General features: G+C 27.5%; 1 protein-coding gene across 2 annotated transcripts in view; it reads right to left on the minus strand.

The window, feature by feature from the left end:
• Positions 1-5,983: 5,983 nt before the first annotated feature.
• LOC107438443 (aspartyl/asparaginyl beta-hydroxylase) overlaps positions 5,984-22,739 on the minus strand; it is a 31,855-nt gene continuing 15,099 nt past the window's right edge. For both annotated transcript variants that reach the window (XM_043050168.2, XM_043050167.2), the window contains exons 3-14: positions 21,920-22,087; positions 21,665-21,786; positions 19,972-20,035; positions 18,841-19,298; positions 15,851-16,085; positions 14,799-14,935; positions 14,524-14,718; positions 13,458-13,595; positions 12,836-12,971; positions 11,325-11,416; positions 9,977-10,107; positions 5,984-7,737 (exon numbers count right to left, since the gene is read on the minus strand). In XM_043050168.2, coding sequence (XP_042906102.1) covers positions 7,587-7,737; positions 9,977-10,107; positions 11,325-11,416; positions 12,836-12,971; positions 13,458-13,595; positions 14,524-14,718; positions 14,799-14,935; positions 15,851-16,085; positions 18,841-19,298; positions 19,972-20,035; positions 21,665-21,786; positions 21,920-22,087 — 2,027 coding nt within the window. In that variant the 3' untranslated portion in view covers positions 5,984-7,586. The remainder of the gene's footprint in view (positions 7,738-9,976; positions 10,108-11,324; positions 11,417-12,835; positions 12,972-13,457; positions 13,596-14,523; positions 14,719-14,798; positions 14,936-15,850; positions 16,086-18,840; positions 19,299-19,971; positions 20,036-21,664; positions 21,787-21,919; positions 22,088-22,739) is intronic.

Genomic DNA, 22,739 nt, shown 5'->3' on the forward strand with positions numbered 1-22,739 from the left:
ACATTAACTAATGTACACTTTTTACACTGCTATCTGAACATGTAAAATATATTTTCGATGTAATTGCTTCTTGCTGAATTGTTTGGAGTGTTCAGCAAAATTTTGGGTGTTCAGCTTAACGTTACATTTTGTTTTGTTGCGCAAAACCTATAAGACTTAGAAATTTGAAATTACGATGAATTGTAGAAAATTGTAGATATAAGATGGAAAAGAAAGATTAATATTCGAGAATTATTAACTGTTAAACTTGACGTAAAAAATACCATAAGGGCTGCTCTGCTGGACTCAGGAATGCAACTACGCAGTTGAAATTTTATGTGCTGAAAAAAAAAAAAACGGTTTTGTCGATAAACATAACATAAGCCTTTTATTATTATTATTATTTAAAATTCAAATTTGTTCGAAAGCTATTGCCATTTTAAGTGTTTAAGCAAATTTTTTCGCCCCCCTTTTTTTTACGTTAATTTTTTTTTTTTTTACTGCCCCCAAAACTATAAAATTTGAAATTACGATGGTTTGTAGAAAAATGAACACGGAGTATGACGGTATAAAAAATATATAACATTCAACAATTAGTTCGAGAATTACTATTAACGATTAAACTTGTAGGGGGGAAAAAGTACCGTGTTTAGACTATCTGTAGTCTGATGAAATGGCGTGTTGAAAGAATCACACTAAACGCGAATTGTGTACCGAAATTTTAACTTCTTCAAAAGTTATGGCAAATTTAAGCATTTTTTCTTATTTTTTTTTGTCAGTGTTTAATGCTTTAAATATTGACTATTTATCCATAGAAAAATAATTTTTTCATCCGGATATCTTTATTTTACAAGATGGAGTTAGATGTCAATCAATAGTAGAAACAAAAAAAATTTTGCGAGATCCTAACATTAATTTGAAATTTTTTTTTAAAAAAAGAAAGAAATTAAGGTTTTTTTTAAAAAAAAGTTAAGATGATTATTCTTCGAATCCAGGTAATCCATTTCATTAAGATTAACAAAATGTTCTCACATAAATTCCGATACAAATTGTATATTTTAAAAACAAAATGGTGTTTTTGTGGAAAATATTGACCATTGAGAAAAAAAATAAACAAAAAAACGATAAAAGAGAAGCAATTGCAGGGATTGGTGAGCGGAGCAAACAGGGGGTCTCAACCTCCTAGTTAGTTTTATAATTTTTTAACAGCTGTAACTTGTGAGGCATTTTGTCTCAAGAGCTGAATGTTGTTCAGTTTCTATAACATTAACACTAAGCATACCAACGCTTAATACATACCTATTTCTACCATAGCCGGTCAAATGACTTGACTTAATGTTTCCTGATTGAATGTATGAAATATGAATGTTAAGAAGGAAATAAACAAATTAACTTTATTGCAGTTAAATAAAATTATACATTGTCAATTTTTATTACGAACACAATTTTTAATTCGTTGCTCATCGTATTTTTTACATATACTCCATTGTAAATATTCGGGCTAACATATTTTTCCCAATTAGAAAAAAAAAAATTATGATTTTAATTTTCTTTACAATATCCTATCTGACACGTTTTAAGTTGATGAGAATCTGTAGTTAATTTAGGCAACGATCGTTTTGTATTTGTTCTTTTTTTTTTGTGTTGTTCACGGGCTTCTCGAAAATCGGCGACTTGTTCTACTGCGAATTAGAGTAAAAAATCTCGTCACGAGATATTTTCTCCTGTCGTTTGCTTGAACAAAATCCCCTCATTTATGCCAAGTAAATCAAGGATATTGAAAAATTCCTGGAAAGGACATTTGCAAGACTTAGATTTTGTGGTGTATTTTCTAGCTATTTGATCGGTCATGTCTACATCAATACCATTTTTATATATATTGTCTTGCTGAAGTATGTGAATACAATGCGTTGAATACGCATGTACTAAACTCAGTGGCGCGACAGCCCATAGAGGGTCAAGGCCTACTGTGCCCATCTCAGTTTTCTTAACCTTGGGCTCTGGGGTGCAGGAGCATATGTTCCGGTTAGGTGGTCAGCCGAACGCGGAACCCCCAGTGTTTAGCTCCCAAGCGTGCTTGGTACTCGTTTATCCACCCACTGAAGGGATGAAAGGCTGAGTCACCCTTGCCCGGTCCGAGGATCGAACCCATGACCTGTGGCATAGGAGCGGGAAGAGCTACCACTCAGCCACCGGGGGTCATATGCATGAACAGTGTGCAAAATAAAAAGCGAACCACCCTGAATAACTTTTGATTTAATGATCGGATCTTCACGTTCTATGATTCAACCTTAATGGTTTGAGGGGGTGACTTGCCATAACCGTTATTTTGACCGCTTTAGCTATGTTTAGTGTTAAAATCTAATTCGTTGAAATAAAGAAAAATAGTTAATTTGAAGTAGAATTACACTTTGGGAAAAAATTTTATTAATTATACACATTTTAGATCAATATCAAATTTTATTAAATATTTTTCCCATTTTAAATTCTTCCGTAAATTTCAAAAGGAACTTCCTTTTTGTACTTACAGCACAGTTTTCAAAAAAAATTTAAATCACTCAATTTTACATGTTTTCCGATTTCTCACTATACTTTTTGGTCTGTTTTTTTTAAAAAGATTTTGTTGAAAATCCACGTGGTTTTTAAAATATCGATTTTTAATACGATATTATTTCTACGCGTAAATCTTGAATCACGTATGATAACCTCTTGACGCGCCCAAGTCGAGATATTTCTATCGAACGTCCACTTGATTTTTCTAAGGTTATTTTTTTCTCCAGACAGTTAATTGCTACGAATTTTTACAGGCTTCTTAAAATTTTGATATTTTTTATACTACATCATTACAACACATGAATCTGGAATAGGGCCATTGAGAAATCACTTTTGATGAGCTAATTAATTTGTGACGATTCTTAGTAAATCCACGTAAATCTATGAATTCTCTGGCACTTGTAGCGATATGCAAAATCAGAAATGAATAAGGAATTTGTAAATTTTTCATAACGCAAGAATTATATATAGGGGAGAATCGGGTATCCCCGTTCACTTAAGGAGTATTGCTTATATTTCTGTATAATACTAAATAATAATCAACATTTTTGTATGTTTCTATTGTTTTATCATCTAATTAAATAATGCAAAAAGAATAAACCAAAAAAAGAATAGTTAAACTTAAAAAAATAGAAATTTAAAAAAACATGTTTTTCAGCTCTTTTCAAAATGTGTCGGGTAGCCCCGCCCAGCTACAAAAATTGTGATTTTTGGCTATTTTTTCAGGTGTAAATGAGAATGACCAATGTATTGACAATAGATAAACCTCATTTCTCATTTTTATCACAAAATTATTTTATTTATTACATATTTATATACTTTTAGTGAATTCTATCATTTAATAACAACAAATGTCATACTTTTTATCATTATTAATGTATATTAATATATTATAATATTAATATATATTTATATTAAATATTTAACGAAAATAATTTAATTTAAGTAACAATAATTAATAACAATAGTTGTTTTTCAATATAAACTTATTTGGTTGATCTCTTCTTATAAACTTAATATAAAATACTTCTTATAAAATTACAAATTCACTTTGTATTTTGATTGCATTCAAATGCTTCTGTAGATTGATTCGTTCACAAATAAGTGAAAATAAATAAGTAAGCAAATAGCTTATCATAATATTTATGATTTCTTGATATTAAATTTAATTTGGATATATCAATTACATTTTAAAAATATTTAATTTTTCATTTTTAAATATATAAATTTATGTTTCATATAATATTAAAACATATATTTGTTGTTAAAAATGCATATAACATTCAAATTTGAAGCAATAAAATAATAATCTTTGCAACCGTACATTTATCGACGAAATAAAATTGGGCGGTGATACCCGACATTCATGTGAGCGGGGCTACCCGAAATCCAATTTTTTTGTAAATTTGTAATTACTCGAACAATTTTTCACATATAAACTTCTTTCTTTGTGCAAATTAAACTTAAGACTACATACTTTAATGCTGTATGTATAGAAAAAATTATTTTTTTAGTATTAAAATGAAGTTTAATCGAAACATTCAACCAATTTTTCTTAATTTCATGACTACTGTATTCAACATATTTTCAAAACTTTTGTTTACCACGTTACCAGCTGCATAAATACTTGAAACTTTGAAAATAATCTTTTTTTAATATAACAGTTAATGTCTGATGAACCATTGACTTGAAAAAATATTCTATACATATGAAATTGACAGTGGGCGGGGCTACCCGACTCTCCCCTACATATTTTTTTTTTGTTGAAAATATTTGCACCAATGATGGCCGATGTGAAAATCGTCTTTAAGATATACAACTATACAAAGATGGATTACAGACAGCACCTATAAAAGAGGTTAAGCTAAGATAATATAAAACCAAAGACATTTCTTTTAAAAATTATTTTATTAAAAATCAAAAACAATCAGGTTTTATGAGTTGACATTAAACAAATCTAATATAGAAACATTTCAATTGCATGAGAATGTATTTAACTAATTAACAGTCCAAACCAATGAATATGACTTAAGTATCCATCATCATCTAACAAAGACAGTTTCAATAGTCACACGAAAATTAAACAATATATGTCCATAAAATCAGCTGCCTATAGTTAAAAAATCAAATGAGAAGTACATATTATATATGTACTTTCAGTATTGACTCTATTAAGAACTGGAAATTTTTAGGAGAAAATTAATTGGTACTGATATAAAAGATGAAATACTTTTAAAAACTTAATTTTCTTGCATTCTAATTGGTCAAGTAACATGACAAGATAATTAATACAAAACAAAGAAGTTATGTTTAACTGAATTAAATTAATAAAGCATTAATGAAAAAAATAATCTGCTACAAGATTCACCACTAAATCATTTAGTGTTTCTGATATTATCTTACTTTTTACAATCACCTTCTACAGACGGGACCATTATAGGGTTAAAATGTTTAATTATTTACTCATTCTATTTCTTAATTGCTGTCTGCATTTAACAAGTTATATTCTAGATTTTATTTAAAACTTATTTCATAATAATAAGCTATAGAAATAACTACAATAAAACTGATATGCATTGTCATTATATTATTGTCTTATACTTTACAAAGCTAATTAAAATTTATAAATGATAAATATTAAAGAGTTAAATTCTGATATTTGAAGTAACATGTTTTTTAAAAGTCAATTTATCAATAGAAGATGTTTTGCAGTTTGAAAATATCACATTTTTAATCTTATTAAAAAACATATATACAGTGAGTCCCAGATTAAGTGAATTAGGTTAACTTTCAATGTACAATTTTTTCCCCCTAACTATTTGCCAATTTAATTACATGGCCTGTTCAAGTTTTGAAAATGTCTTCATATACAGTTTTTAATAAACTTTCTGCACATACCTTTTTCATGCAAAATGACATGCAAATATTTTAGAATATTAGTAATTTTTGAATTATTTTTTCAATGGTTATTTATTTCCAGTTTTATTATCATTTACAATTGATTTCGTAAACAAAAAGATTTCCAAAAAAAAAGTTAGTATTTGGAAAATTTCATCTAAAATTTCATTTTTTATAATGATTATTAAGATGGAAAATATTTTTCAAATAAACAGTTTAGTTTTCTAATTGAAACTCTGCAAAAATTATTCTGAAATTATGACAAGAGACACATGTCTTTTATTTCAATAAGCAAAATTTATCCGAGTTGAAATTTTAAAAAAATGAACATGTCTTTAATTTTTGTAATTAACAAATTTACAATTATGCAAATTTCTGCAGATTCTTTTAATAGCAAACATATGTTTCTGCATCAAGTTTTTCATTTAAAAAAAATTATATATTGTAAGCATCATCCTAGAACCAGAAATTATAAAATTTAGCAACTTTCACTAAAGGCAATTTTTTTTATTCATTTTTTGGTCAACCATAGACATAAATGCGAATGCCAAACTTTAGTAGCCCAAAATAGTATATTTCATTTTGTATAAAAGTAGGCAGATAAGGATAGTACACAGAATAAAAAACTTTTAAACACATTTATTTCATCAGTAACTTTTTAAACATTCATGGCTTTGGTGGGGTGCTCTCGAAATATAGTAAACAAAACAAAAAACCAAAACTAACAAAATAAGTACTGCAAGTATTGCTTGCCAATAATTTTTTTTATTAGTCTACAGCAGTGATCACAAAACCCTCGAGCTACTAGCAGCTTGTGCAAATATTTTTAATACCTTTATTGAGCTGAACTTGAACAAAACAAGAATTTCATACTTCTTATTAAAATTAATAATTCTGATTTTTAAAAAAAAACTGTAATTACATTTGTTATTAGTTACAAAAAACTTCAAATTCTTTCTTATGTAGAATTCAATTTCAGTTGCATTTTGTTATATATATACATAATTAAAATTGATTTTCATATTTACTTGAAATTTCAGTTCAAAGGCAATAAACCAGATGTAAGATTTTTTTGAAAAAGTTGGTAGTTCTTTCGGTTGATATTTCACAATAGGATTAAAAAATGGCACAATATCTCGGGAGCTTCTGAAGTTTGGTAACAAGTGAGATCTCACAATTAAAGCTAACAGCTTCAACAAAAATAAAGTAACTAATATGTCATCTATCGATCTATCTAAAAGTACTTTTATATATTAAAATACATTTAACAAATGATACTACTAGCTATGAAGGGTTTTATGAAACTGCAGATTTACAAATTCATTTGCTTTCATTTGTCTATTTACATCACAATACATACTTTTAAAAATCAATGTTAAACATAACAAGTATCACACAGTTATTAAGTTGTTTTTTAAGAAGATACTTTCAGAGTGTCCAGTGGAAAAGTCTGATTTCAAATTAAAAATTTTGAAAATAAAGAAACACGCACTATGTTTATTGCGAAAGCTCTAAAAATGATAAATTTAAATTGGTAAATTAGAAAAAGTTGCCAATAAATGGTGCCGCCAGTAGTAAATACATGACAAAGCCCCTAAAAAAAATTGCATTTCAATAACTTAAATGTTAAAGGAGGTCGATGCACTACTGAATTAGAAAGTTTAAACAATGTATTGCAATCCCAAGAAAAGTTTTTGTATCATTTTTAAGATCTCTGCACGACCTACAGTAGCTAAATTATAAATTTGTTTATAAAAATACTATTTGTTTCATTTTTGTCTTTCTTGGTTTTCAAGATTTTAATTTTGAAACCAAGCTGGCATTTTGTGGACACTTTGTACAAACGAAGAACATAATTTGCTGGTACCACTTTGTTAATCATTTAATGCAATGAGAAAACGAGAAAAAAAAAACTAAGATATTATTAAATTAATAACAAATAAATTATATATGGCAATATCGAGGAACTAAATTTAAATATTTTATGACTTTTTGGCAGGTTCAGTCATAATGGGACATATTGCACAACACATTTATTATTGGTAAAAACATGTGTAAAAAATGTTGTTCATAAAAAATAAATTCAAATGCTGACATTTAAAGTCCAATATTAAGCTCATTATAATTTTGTGAAATGCTATAAAAGCTTGCCTTGTTCAAATGGGAGACAAAGAGCGTTTCTGATATGCTGTCAGTTCAGGATGCCAAAAATCAACAATCAAAACTAACCGAGATGAGCTGCCGTTGTGCCAAACTTCATGTTCGAAAGAGTCATCAAATAATATAATTTTACCTTCTTCCCAATGCCTAGAAATAAAAAACAAACTTAAATATTAGAAATTATTACTTTAGGGGAAGGGATATAAATGTATAATCCCAAGAAACTGAAGGAGAACATTTAATGATACAAAATTTCATTTGCTTCACAAAATAAGATGGTAATTAAAGTAGACATGTTTCCACCCCCCAAAAACAAGTGCCCATTCTCAAGACTCTCTCAACAAAGATGTGAATAAGGAAACAGAAAACGGAAAGTTGCCAATGAAAAGTGGAACTTTAAGGGATAATCAATAATGAAGTTTAAAATTCAAAGTACACAACACAATTTCACAGATGTTTGTGTTAATTTAATGCAATTTTTAGCTCCAAAATGCTCTTAGCAAAGCTAACATTTAAGCATTGTTTACTGTTTAATTAGAGATATTCCATGTCGATAAAATAGTTCACATTAATATTGTTTAAAATCTTGTTAAAAGAAGAGGCAACAAACAAATAATGAATCTATTGATAACAATAGTAGCAATTATGAAGAATTTAATTTTCAAAACAGGAAAATTCTTTAAAATAATTATTTATGAGAAACTTCTGGCTTGGCCCACTTATCCGCATGCCTACTCATTACCAGTTTTTATTGCAACCATTCTATGTCATTCTGCTTCTTTTTTTTCAGTCCACGTTTCTATTATTTTATTGGCTGATACAGTAAAAATAATTTATACAGTTTAAAATACTACAAAAAAATTTCTTCAGAATTTGATGCCTTACACATCACTAAATAAATCATCTTAATAATTATTTTTATAAATTTGGTTTATGCATTATATATATTGGCACAGTATTTAAGTGAGTACCCATTATTGAATAAAAAAAAATTTATCCTTGTTTGTGATTTTAAACCTTATTATAGTCTCTTTTTTTTTTTGCCCAATCGTCTTATTATTCATTATTATTATCATTTCTATTTCAGTAGTAAGAACTAATAAACCATATTGCTATGTTAGATTGTTTTTAAATAGATTGTAATGCTGTGAATAGTAATTTTAGCTAAAGTTCTCAAGTTACTTATAAATTTACTGAAAACCTATGAAAAATATTGCTCTTAGTAAAACAAATTAAATGTAATATGTTTCAATAAGATAAAAATAGATTAATACTTGACTATTATTTCATAAAAGTTTTAGATTCTATTCGAGTACAAACTGCATAAATTATTTTTCATTTTAAAAACTCGCCAAAGAAAAAGCGTTTTTGGTAACCATCGAAAAATGGTGTATACAAGTTGCCATAGCTTTTATAATGCTTAAAGGTTATCTTTGGCACGGGTATAGTTTATTTATTTAAAACCAAAACAGTTTCTTCCTGTTTTAATTTATTGAAAAAAATCATGATAATGATAAATAAAATGATGTTAATTGCAAGTAAAGGAAAAATAATGAACAAATGATTCTTTAAATAGTACATTCTTAAACAATAATTTATGGTTTAAATAAAACAATATATACTAATAGAAATTTTTAGTTTCAGGAATAATTCATAATTTGAGTGAAATTTAATGTACTTATATCTATTAAAAATGTTAATGTAGGTTCTTCTTATGGGATTCCATTAAAATATACGTAGACATGAGGAAAAGAGAGGACTTTGATTTGTTATTTTTAGCTGATGAGAGGAAGCAATTCTTATGCAAGATGTTAAAATATTCATTTTCAGAGAAAAATCCCTTATTTATCTCAAAAATAATTAAAATTGGTGAGGGGGGTATCTATTGTGAAAAAAAATTGCTTAATCATGGATAGAGTAGTGTTTGTGATTTGCTTACTTTTGTAAACATAAGATAGTACTCGAGTAATATTTAATGTATTGCCCATATATTGCATAAAGGAATTACTGATTAATATAAAGGAACAACTGCTTTGGGATATAATTTACTTATTTCTATTGAGTTGTTGTAAAACTAATGTTATACTATTGTTTAGAGCAGAATGCATAGCAATAAACGTACTATAAGAGTTTTAAAGTTCTTTGATGAGCAGATTTCCCTAAGTAAATATAATTCTTTCGAAATAAAAATATATATTGTAAAATGCCATTCTCCCAAAGAACAGAATAACACTCAGAAACAATATTTCATGTTGATTTTTTTATTAATTTTAATCTATATTTCAAATATGCAGAGACTTCAAAAGTTAATTTATAATTTTATTTTTTCCCTTAACAGAAATTTTTTTTCTTCTTACATTACAGCATAAAACATATTAATGTTTACCTTATCTCATCAGCTACTCTGATACTGGCTCCATCTGGAATAATTAATCCTAAATGAGCTCTTAAACGACAGTTTGTTGGCCCAGTATGAGCCCATACATGAGTTGAAGGATGCATAATAGAAAATTTTGCCTATAAATAAAAAATCAAATTGGTATGTTATTAAGCATGCTAATAGCAAGAAGGTAAGAAATGAGGCATTTTGCTTCTTAATTCACAGTTAATAAGCCAAAATTATCAAAATTAAAAGATATATAATAGAATAAAATGAACTAAAAAATATNAAAATTTGACAGAAAAGTGTGATTTTTAAACTTGTTAACCATGTGATTATAAATCCCGATGATTAATTTTAAAATTGTAAGTAAGAATATGAATCACATGCATGATTTTAAATTGAGAGAATATGAATCCCGATATGAGGCTTTTAAATCACGTGAATATGAAACTCTATATAGAATTTAAAAAATGCGAAAATACAAATCATGTTGCGTAATTTTTAGATCACGTAAATACGAATCACGATGTAAAATTTTTAAATCACACGAATACGAATCCCAATGTCTAATTTTCAAAGCATGTGTAAATACGAAAATCGATGTTTGATATTACAAGATATAGCTAAAATAGGGGAAATAGCTAAGGAGAAAATAGCTAAACTAAGTAAAAATGCGGAAGGGTTAGCAGCTAGGACATAGTTTGAATTTTCTGTCAATCTTCGAAAATCGTAAATAAATATAATTATTTTATTGCAACGACTGAATTTTCAAAAAAAAAAAAAAAACGGGATATTTATAAAAGAAAAAACTGAAACTTTTAGAGAATCAGAGTTTTTGATAAAAAAAAACTGAAATTCGAGAGAGAAAAGCGAAAAAATCTCATCCCTGTATAAAGGTCAACCAGTTTTATCCCAAGGAAATGATTTTTAGAGAAACTTCAGAGGGAGGAATGAGGACTTCAATACTTTCACTCGGCGGAAAATTAAATTCCTCACGAAATATTTTAACTTGTGCAAAGAAAAATTTCAGCGTAAACTAGCGGGGAAAATGGAAAAATAAGCAGAAATCCGTGGAAGAATCACGTCCCTGCATTTTGCTTCTTAATTCACACTGAATAAGCCAAAATTATCAAAAATTAAAGATATACAATAGAATAAAATTAACTAAAAAATATTTATTCAAGTGTTTCCATTTATTGTTTCTTTTTTTATTTACACAGTAATAAATTATGTGATTTGCTTATGATTTAACTTCATGCATTAACTTCATTAAAGATCAATTTAAACTTGCAAAAAAAGTTTTAATACAAAATAAATTAAGCAAATTTAAACTTTAAAAGCTCGAACGTACCTGTCCACGCTTACAATTTGCAGCATCCGGCATCTGTGATATTAAAGAACAAGTTTTTGGAGCTTTGGCACAATTTTTTGCTATTTTCCTTCCTAAAAAAAAATATCATGAAATTGGAGAATTTGTTCATATATCATTGCAATTTATATGTAAAAAAATTACCTTACAGATATTAGGCACATACATATTACAACTGCTTCTTTTAAATTCAGACTTTTATAATTGAAAATGTGAGATACAGTGTAACGTCCCATATCCGGACGTCCCTTTTCCGGAAGGGTCAATTTCCCGGACACTTTTTGACAATCAAAATAAACAAACATTTCTTCATCTTCCCCACTCTCTTAAAAAAAAAAAAACAAGTATTTTGACAGGTTTTTTCCTTTCTTAGCTTCTAGTCATCTATGCATTAGACCCATAAATCAACAGAAAAGAGAACAGAAGATCTACCAAGACCGTACCGTTAGTAACGCTCCTCCTCTGGAAAGCAGGGAGGGGGGGGGGAGATTTGCTTTCAAAAGAGCACAATTGAGTCCCCTCCCCCCTTCTTTCCTGTGCAGCTGGCTAGTNAAAAATATCATGAAATTGGAGAATTTGTTCATATATCATTGCAATTTATATGTAAAAAAATTACCTTACAGATATTAGGCACACACATAATACAATAGTTTCTTTTAAATTCAGACTTGGATAATTGAAAATGTGAGATAATTCGATTTTTATAATATTAATTCCTTCACAATTTCAGATTAACCCCAATATTGACATTCAAGATTATTGTATTCAAAAATTTATTATACATATATAGAAAGAAATTTTCAGAATTAAAAAGGAGAAATGCAAATTTTATATTATAGGAAAAATGAAAGAATATGACTTTCAATCAAAAATAATAGGGCTTCCTAAATTATTGATATGAAGAGGCTGTTCTGATTTTCTTCAAATTCAGAATTATCCAATTGAAATTAAATAGCAATGTTTATACCAGTTTATTAAAAGAATATTTTGTCCAGTGTATTAAATTTCTTCTTTTTGGAGGGAGCATAAAAATATCTTTGAGTAACTTTATTTCTGTCCAAAAATGTTTCAATTTTCATGATTAGTTCCAGTGATAAAGTAAAAATAGTATTTAGGGTTCAAAAATTTTGACAGTTCTTTGGATTGTTTTGAAAATATTTATATACTGTACTTGAAAAGAGCAAAAAATTAATAAGATATTCTTTTTTTGAACAGTAGCTATAAATTACTATTATACTTTCTTAATGATGCACATTTTTTTTTTCACTGCACAAATAAAATATGAATCTATCTTTCATTCACAAATTGAAAAATAAAACGCCTAAAAAATACCACCAAATTCTATATCCAAAATACATCAAATTTCTATATCAAAATCAAATTCTATATCAAAAATACCACCAGGTTTCAAGGTCTTTTTACAGTTAAAAAGCATATATTAAGGAAGATTGCTGACTATGTAACAGGATATTTAATTTTCATAGATATTATACCTCGTGCAAATAATTCAAACTGTTTCCAATCCCCAGTATCTTGCAAACCTTCAGATTCTGCCATAAAACCAGAATTGTTTTCATTCATTAAAGCTACTGCTTCATCTCTGATTAGTGACCAATCTCTCTCAAGAATCTAATAATCAAAAATAATGCAATTGTTTAAAAAAAAAATAATTAAAAAAAAGGTTCAGTTACAAAGTAATTTTTTTAAACAATACATTTTTGAAAAGATAAATAAGGAAATTTTAGATCAAAATTTACTACCAGTATTTATATATTTATATAATATTAAAAAAAAATAATTAAGATATTTTTTGGCAATGACATGAAAAGAAAGATTGCATTGAAATAAAAAGAAGTATTATACTTGTATAATGCAAGAGGTACTTTATTCACATACACATTGTATTATATGTAAGAATTTATATCAATAAGATTTATTGAACAAAACTTATACATTTATCATCTAGACATCAAATATCAAATAAAATTTTTGAGAAAAAGTACTATCTATAACAGTTTTTTATAATGTAATTATTAAAATTATAGAAAATGAAAAAAGAATATTTTAAGTTAGAAAAAGATATCAAAGAGAGAGTATGTCAAAAAGTTCATTTACTTTAAAATAAGGAGCATAAGAAGAACTTTTTGGATCCCACCACGGTTTTCCTGTTAAACCATTCACATTATATAATGATCGTTGATAACGGGATAAAAATAGACCTTCCTTCACAGCTTCATCATACACTTTTAAAGCCTAAAAATAGAAAAACAAATAATTTAACAATTAAAATTTAAATTACTAAAAAAATGTTTAAATTCATTCAATAAATAAAGACCTAAAACTTCGTATAAAAGCAGGGGTCTGTCCAGACATTTTGTGAAAGGTCCGTTTTTGTAAAATTGTGAAAAAAGTACTGGTAATTTGTGAATATAAAATAAGCGTTAAGTCACATTCTTTCACCCAGGGTCCTGCTTTTGTGAATTTGTGCAAATAGGGTCCTGTTATTGCAAAACACTTTTCCAAGAAGTTTTTAAATTGTAAAGACATACAAGATTATGCTCAACACAGTAAAGTTATAATTAAAAAAACTAAATTTCAAAAAATAAACAGCAATTGCTGCTACTAAATTAGAAATGCAACATGCAAATATTTGGTATTTAGCCTATACTGCTGAACGCAGTATAGGCAGTATAATGCAGAATATTCATTTCAGACGAATAAAGGAAGAAGCGTTTGACGAAGACAAAACTTAGTTCGTTTACATTTGTCGTCTCCCCCCCCCCTTCCTGGGAAGGGTTTATTCGATTAACAAAACAATAATGAAGATAAACAAATTTGTGAAGGGATCGATTAAAGAGAAACTATTTTGTGAAGGGTCCGTTTTTATGAAAAGATATTTTATGAAAAGATATTTTATGAAAAGATATTTTGTGAAAGATTTGTTAACAGACCCAAATTTCTTCTAAACAGACCCCTGGTTAATAAATGTTTTTCTAAAATAACTATGAAGATGATTCAACTAACTGATTTTTAATCACTCTTTGAGCTTTGTTTCTTGCCATTTCTGTCAATGGACAAAAGAAATTAAGCGACATTATCTTAAATAATAAAGAAGATCTATATATATTTGGCTATCCCCAAAAAACAGTTAATAAAGAAAAAACATATGTATATACATAACCTCATTGTTTCTGTCAATTCTATGTAACGCATCTCCAAGATGAAAGTAAAATCTGCCATCAAGAACACCACTTTCTCTAGAGGCTATGCCTTCACTCAACAATTTAATGGATTCTTCATATTTCGATTCATCAGTTTTCAAGATGAAACCAAGATGAACTTTTGCAAAACCAGAGTCAGGAAATACTTTTAAAATCTGTAAATTGTTATAAAAAATATATTGCTTTTAAACTAAGAATTACCTACTCAGCTTAAATTTAATAAATAAATGCTTACATCTTGAAATTCTTTTTTAGCAGCTTTATTTTGGCCAATTAATAAATAACCCACAGCAAGTAGATTTCTCACTTCAATATTCTGAGGATATTTCGTAAGCATAGTAGACAAAAGCTTTACTGACTTGCCCATAAATCCTAGAAAATAATTGCACAATAACCAATTTCTAAAATACCATTAAGTAATCATGAGTTATCTGCAGATAAAAACTAGACTAATAATTTTAATTAAGCAAAGGCCAATAACTAGACTAATAAAAAGAAATTATGCTTAAAATTTAAATTAGGCTAAATAAATTATTAGTCTTTTGATGATGAAATAACTAATAACTCATTCTAGAGATGAATCAATTACCTCTTCCACAAAAACAGATCATAAATTTATCTTTAAAAAACTGATGCATAGTTTCTAATTCCAAAGGGTTATAATTCATTCTAAACTACCTAAAGAACCTACGGTAAAAAATAGACCAATAATTCTTTCCTAAAAATAGACCAATAATCACTTCAAAAAATAAATTTATAAATAAATAAAATAATAATAATTATAAGAAGACCATCAGTTTATTTAAAAATACTGATAAAACATTTCTAAATCAAAATACTAATAATTTTTAAAAACAAAGATTACTTTAATTATTTTATTTACCCCATTATTTTATAAATACAGTACAGAACCAGTTATCCGGAAATCAGAAAACCGGAAAACCAACAAACCGGAACGAAATTCGATAAATTTCCCTGCCCTTTTCTTTAAAAAATGTTTTTTTCCTCATAAGATTTTCGGATTTTTCTTTCTTTATTGAAAGATGTTTACCTTACCATCATTTTGGAAATAATCATTAGTGTATTACTTCATCGGTTTTTCTTTTTTTTAAAGATTATTTCCAAATATATTTTTTTAGTTGGGTTTAACAACAAAAAAAACGGCTTTTTGTAACGATTCAGAAAAGCAGAAAAATCAGTCATCCGTAATAGCGATGGTCCCGATCGTTCCGGATAATCGGTTCCCTACTGTAGTAATAAAAAAAATAAATTTTTTAACATATTTACCTCTGAAGCGCATCTTTTCAGCAGTTAATTTCCCAGCAATTAAATACAGCCCCTCAGGGACATTTTTCAAATCCAGAACTTTCTGATAACCGAGTATTGCATCTTCCAGCAATTTATTACTGCGCTGTGATTCTGCAATCTTATCTAATGCTTGAGCTTTCAGAAAATGGAGTCTTGGGCTTTCCTTGTGTAACTTCAGAAGCTCGTTACATCTCTTCAAAACATTTTCAGCAGACTTGGAGTAGGGAATAACAACAGCATATCAAAAAGGCAAGCAGTCTACCAAAATGTTATGCATCATAAGTTATAATGCATGCAAGTATAATGCAACTAAAGTCTATAATTTTGCCCAATGTCTCTTGAAAATTCATAACACGAAGAAAAAAAATATTATTGATATTTGTTGAATACTCATAAATATGCATTTCAATAAAAATTTATCTAATAATGAGAAAATATATAATAGTTTCAGGATACCATTAGTTTTGAATAACAAACTTTTAGAAATTAAAACGCATGGTGATTTATTTAAAATATCAAATTAAATGAAGAAGTTGAAATAAAAATATATTGAAAGTAAGTGAATAATAAACCTAAATATGTTGGTAATATAGTTATAAGACAAATTTTCAAGAGACACAAAGCAAACATTAGTAAGGAGTTAGTTAATTTTTGCAGGCTAAATATGCATTTTTCTTCACAAGCTCTACAAAGTTTAAAATATTAAAAAAAAAAAAAACATTGTAAATATAATTATAAATGAATTAAACTTTGAACAAACTTGTTAATCTCATTTTAAACAAACAGCTCACCACATTTAGCGTAGGTTTTACATTAAAAAAAAAAACACACATAAGCATGGCAGAAAGGAAATGTAACTCCCGTAAAATAGTTACCCTGTAAACCAAAACTTCCATAAAAGTAAAAAACTTCATATGAAAATCAAAAACGACTAATCTTAATGAATAAGTCAACAGTGAAAGTGTGACTGACCTAAGAAATATTAAATTAATTTAACTTGAAGATTTGCATGGGAAACAGTCTGATATATTAAGCAAATGCACAGGAAGGTTTAAAACCTGAAATCAATAAAAAAAATCACATTGGGATATAAAACTAAATAATTTTGCTTAATCATCACGGCTTAAGACGAAGTAGTAAGAATATATATTTGTTCTAAAAATCTATCAATTGCATCATCAATGAAATTCATAATTCAAAAAAGTTGTGATTTTTGATTATTTAAATAAGGCAGCTGTTTTATTTTCGCAAAAATTATACACTGAAAAAAAGGAATTAAGAATGCCAAAAGCTATACTATTTGTTGAATTTGTAGTAGACGAACTTTTAACACTTAAAGGTAAATCAATGACTAGATATATTGAACTAGTATAAAAATGATGAATTATTTGCAGTAAATGATAAAAATTTGATGATTCAAAACATTTGATATTTTAAGAAACTTCATAATACTTGACTGTAAGACTAGACATTTTTCTCTAACTCTAAAATGTTTATTTACAAATTAATGAATACAAAACTTTCCACAAAAAATATTTTTCGTTGCTCTTCATTTCAATATTTAAGAGATAAATCACATGCTTAATGTGTTCATGCTTTTTATCTTGTTATAAATCTACAAAAAAATTAGGGGCTTTTTTTAGACATACAGTTTTATATACAAAGATTAGCAATATCACAATATAAATTTGTTAGCTAAGGGAAGGGATTAGAATTGCCAAAAATCAAATTCATCTTCAGTCTCGTCATTATCATAATCTTCATCATCCTCTTCCTCATCATTATCAGAAAAATTCTGCAAATATATTTGGGAATAAAAGAGATAGAAATGCATTTTAAAGAATTTTTAAAAAAATGAGGCTTTGACAAATGGGGGAAGAAAAAGAAAACTACGCAACTACAAGGGAAAAAAAAGATTTATATGAAGCAATGTTGCAAAATTAACTTGCATAATAACTTACAGCTTCATTAAATTATTCAAGAGTTTAGTTTTATGCCCTATTTCAATTTAACTAGAAAAATAGTGCAATTTTATACAACTGTTTGACGACTTTTATCCATTGAAAATGGTATTTAATAGTTTAAAAGAAGGTACATAATAGTTTAAACGCAGGAAACCTACACAAACACAGGCTTTAAGACAAAATTATACTAAAATTTTCAAAAATTTATTAATTTTTAATAATTAAAAGTCTTAAAAAATTGTTACAATGAATGGAATTACTCTTAAAAATAAAACACATTTATAAGNTCTCTGAGATAAAAAAAAAAAAAAAAAAAAAAAACTGCCCAAACAGTCTCAAGTCTGAAGACGTATAGTTGCATATACACACACATATTGAAAATTTCCAATTCGGGGCAAAATTATACTAAAATTAATTACTTTAGAAAAATTTGAATCATTTCAGTATAAATACATTAATTCAAAATGAAAACTTAAGAGATATGGTATAAAATTTTAGTTACTACAAATTACCAGAAATTGTTTCTGTGCAGAAATAAAATAAAATATGCTCAATCAATTCTTAAAAAAATAACCTAATTTTCATTGCACATTAAACATGAGATTAAAAAATAATTAATTATGCTTCATTCTTGAAAATACAATATCACAAAAGGGCAATTAATAACTTAAGAAGCCTAAGTTAGTAAAGAGCAAGAGAAACTAGTTAGAAGTTGTAAATAATTTTGATAAATTTGTATATTATATTAATTCACTTAATATTTTGTATTACAGTAGAGTCTCAATTAGAAATAATTGGAACTAAATCTCATTTTACTTTACTTTCTGTCTTGATAATAAAGAACAGTCCTTCAAAATGCATAACTTTTCACTTTTATTAAAGAAAAATAGAAAAAGTGTACTTATGAAGCTAAATAAATATTATTCATAGTTTGAGAATTTTAAAAGATAAAAAATTTTAATGAAAAAAACCTATAACAGAATCAGACATAAATGCATAACCTACTTTATCCAACTTTTTATCTAAGGCATCTAGTTCCTCTCTTATTTCATAATCCATTTCATTCGTAATTGATATTTTTTCATATGCCAATTTATCCTCCTCTTCATATTCTAAACTATCTGGTGTGATACCTGTTAATTCGTCACCATAATCCTCTAAAGTACTTGGTGACAAATTATCTTCCGGAACAGAAAATTCTTCTGGATATTCCTCAGTCCTAGTTTCTTGAATAATTTCAGACGATGCACGAGATGTTCGTTCCGGAATTTCTTTTGTAGTCGTCTCAGGTACAGGTGTTATATCTTCTTCAAAATCATTAGTTGATGCATGCCCTGGAGAGCTGTAATCAGTCGTTTCAGGCATGGGGAGCTCGATTTCTTCATACAACAGTGGATCAAGCTCTTCGGCAGGGATTTCAGAAGAAAAAGATAAATCTGGGCTTTCTGAAGTAGAATCAGAATCTAAAGACAACAAAATTCTTAATTAACCAACAAATAAAAAAAAAATTAAAAGTCTGAAAGATTGTAAAATTTTTCAAGTCTAAAATAAATTATATTAATTAAAAGTATACTTTATTGCAAATACTTTAGTTCCACCATTTTACAAGCAAAACTCTAGCTTTCTGTATACCAAAAAACACATAGCACGTTTACTAATAATGCAAAACAAAAAAAATCTCAGAAACAGAATAACTAATGATGACAGATTTTCTGATTTGAGAGACAGGCATAAAATGTGTAATTAATAAGTGCAGATGATATTTAAAACTACAGACTGGTACACATAACCGCACTTTGTCTGGCAAAGCATATCCTTTTTTATGGATTCAGATCTTTTACCTTCAACTGAATTTGGGAGAAAGTGACAATTTGATCAGGAAAGAATACTCAAAACTTTGAGCACCTAATGGTAATTTTACTTTTTACGTAGCTTACTATTTCTTCAAAGCTATATTCCTATCAATGTGACGAGAAGATGATTTACCAGAAAGGGACAACCTTAGTTTTCAATTTAAAGAATGTTATAAAATATTTTAGCCATCAAAATAGTTTTATTGTGAATATAAAAATGCTAGTAGAAGTTTTACAAAAAATTATCCATTTCTAAAAAATATCTAAATTAAAAATTTCTCACCAAATATTTCCTCATTGTGGTCTGCATTCATTTCAATTCCCTCACTGGATTTTTCTGTGACATCCTGCAAAATAATGGACATGGTTTTAAAATTAAATTGCTTGCAATTTAAATAATTTGCATATAAAATAAATAAATGGAAATTGTTCAATCTTTTTCATAAGCAATAGTATGAAATTATAAAAGTAATAAAGATTATTAAGAAGTAAAACATTTCATCCAATTACATTAAAATTATGGAAATAAATATAAATTATAAAAATTTTAAGGCTTATGAACTGGCTAAAAAAATAATTTGGCTAACCAAGTGTTTGTGAGCTACAATTATCTCAAAGGCAAAAAAGGGTTATGATAAGGTAACTTGGGAGCTATTAACTACACATCAAAATTATTATACCATATTCATTGTATAATCATGTAAAGAAAAAATACATAATTCGATCATTCATTTGTTCACCCATACATTGCACAAACTCATTTATTAGATTTACATGTATTACACATTTTTAATAAAATCATTCTGCTCACATTTATTAAATCATTACTTCATTCCTTAACTCATTCATCTTATAATTACTCTTACAATTGTTAAAAAGTTAATAATACTGGAATAAGAACAAGAGCAACTATTCCATAGCACTCAGGTGCATATTCTTGACCACTAACAAATTGCAAACTTCTTATATATTAAAAATAAATTCCACGACTTGGAGAAATGAGATTTTACAATGTATGCAATGTACCCTGTGGCAGAATTTTTTCGAACTATCTGCAACAAAACTCTGAAGAACTAATATCTTTCTGCAAGATACTTTTAATAATAACAAACATATGAGTTATTAATTTAAAATAACAAAGGCGAAGTTTACAAAGAAAAAAAACTTTAACATATTTTTTTAATTGAACATGTAATATTTTTTTTAAATTCTAATATTATGGGTGATGTTCTTGCATTTTTTTTGGGGGGAGAACGCACAGATTATTTTCTTCCTCGCATTTTGTAAATGAAGGTCACAATAAAAAAAATTAAAATTCATGAAATTCGTAGTAGTAATTGCCGAAAAAAAAGATCGGCGATGAATTCACACAAATCGGACTCCTCAAATGCGTGTTTCGTTTCGAAATTGGGTTGTTGTAATAAATAAAATCGTATTTCAAAACTATGGAGAAATCAATAGCAATAAACACCAAAAATTAGATAGAATTATTGCTTTAAAATGTAAATACTCAAATGCACAATTTGAATTTTCCATATAGTTTGAAATATATCGAGATATTTATAAACCACATCAAAATCAATAACTGCCAAAAATACAATCCAAACAAGACACCGATTTACGATACTATCAGCGTAAATTGAGAGCGTCAAAAAGTGGTTATCTTAAGGCATGATTCAAATATTACGTGTAAATTTCTACAGAAAAGAAAAGTAAAATTGTTTGCCTTTTTCAAAAGAAAAATCTTTCCACAAAAACTCCAACGTTCTGCGACAATGTTCCTGTGTCGCTACGATTCTGCCACGGGGGCAATGTATAACTAATTAGGATGTAGGAAGTAAAAACTACAATTTGTTTGCGGTCAAGAATGCATGCCTGAACACACATCAAAAATAAAAGAATTGGTGGCTCTCAGCTTACAAAAGATTGCATCAGTTTTTATTCTTAATTTTTAACGCAAGCAAAAGATTCCTTACTTCAGAGTTTGTATCCAACTTTTCACTGTCTGGAAACTCTGTATTTTCTCTAAATTCCTTAGTATTTTCATTATTGAAAGATAACATTTCTCCAATATCAGGCAACATATCCATAATGTTCCCTGAAAAAAATATAATTATTAATTTTTAAGAAAGCATCTAAAAAAATTAAGAGCAGAAAACTTGAAAAATAAAAATAATAAGTGTTATCTTTAACTTCTGTAGGTATTTTATATGAAAGAAAAGAAAGCATACCTGATAGAAAATCAGATGAGCTCCATTTTTCCTCTTCCTCATGAGAATCGTGAACTTCCATCCCGTCTGAATGATCTGGAATAGAGCTGTCATTTTCTACTTGGTCCAAATTATGTAATGGTTCATGTTCCTCAGAGTGATGATCATCAAATAAATCCACTGAACCTCCTATAATGAAATAACGGAAAGTAAACATTAAATAAAATCAGTACAAGATAATACAAAACTTATAAGTTCAAAATAAAATAATTTTACTGAATTTATTGGTAATATTATTTATTGGTTTTATTAGGTACATTCCTTTACCCAACAAAAAAAAGGGTAATACTTTGTACTATGTAGAGACTAAAGCGAAAAGAAAAAAAAAGGCCAAATAAAGCCCAAATCAAAGTAAATGAATTGACATACTTATTATAGTTCTCTAAACAAAAATCTTCCTCGGTGTCTAAATGTTAAATAAAGGTAGAGAAGTAAAAACACAAACACCTGTAGAGTTGCTTAAGGAAATGGGATAAAGGAAAAAGTTTGAGCAAAGAAATAACAATGGGGAGATAAGAAACAGGTGTGAGGGGATCCAAAATTATTCATGGTGGTTAATTTTTTTTTTTCCGCACTGTACATACACTTGGTTTTATATTATATTTCGTGAGTATAAAAAATTATGCGAACATTAAGGGGTTAAGAAACATATATAGAGTATATTCATATTAATTTAAATGGCAATAACACATAGGGAAAAATTAATCTCAGTTTTTTTTTTTTTTTTTTTNTTTCTTTTTTTTTTTTTTTTTTTTTGCCACAATCCTATTTTTATAAATTT

Source organism: Parasteatoda tepidariorum, chromosome 9 (assembly GCF_043381705.1).
Source record: "Parasteatoda tepidariorum isolate YZ-2023 chromosome 9, CAS_Ptep_4.0, whole genome shotgun sequence".
NCBI classification, from domain to species: Eukaryota; Metazoa; Arthropoda; class Arachnida; order Araneae; family Theridiidae; genus Parasteatoda; species Parasteatoda tepidariorum.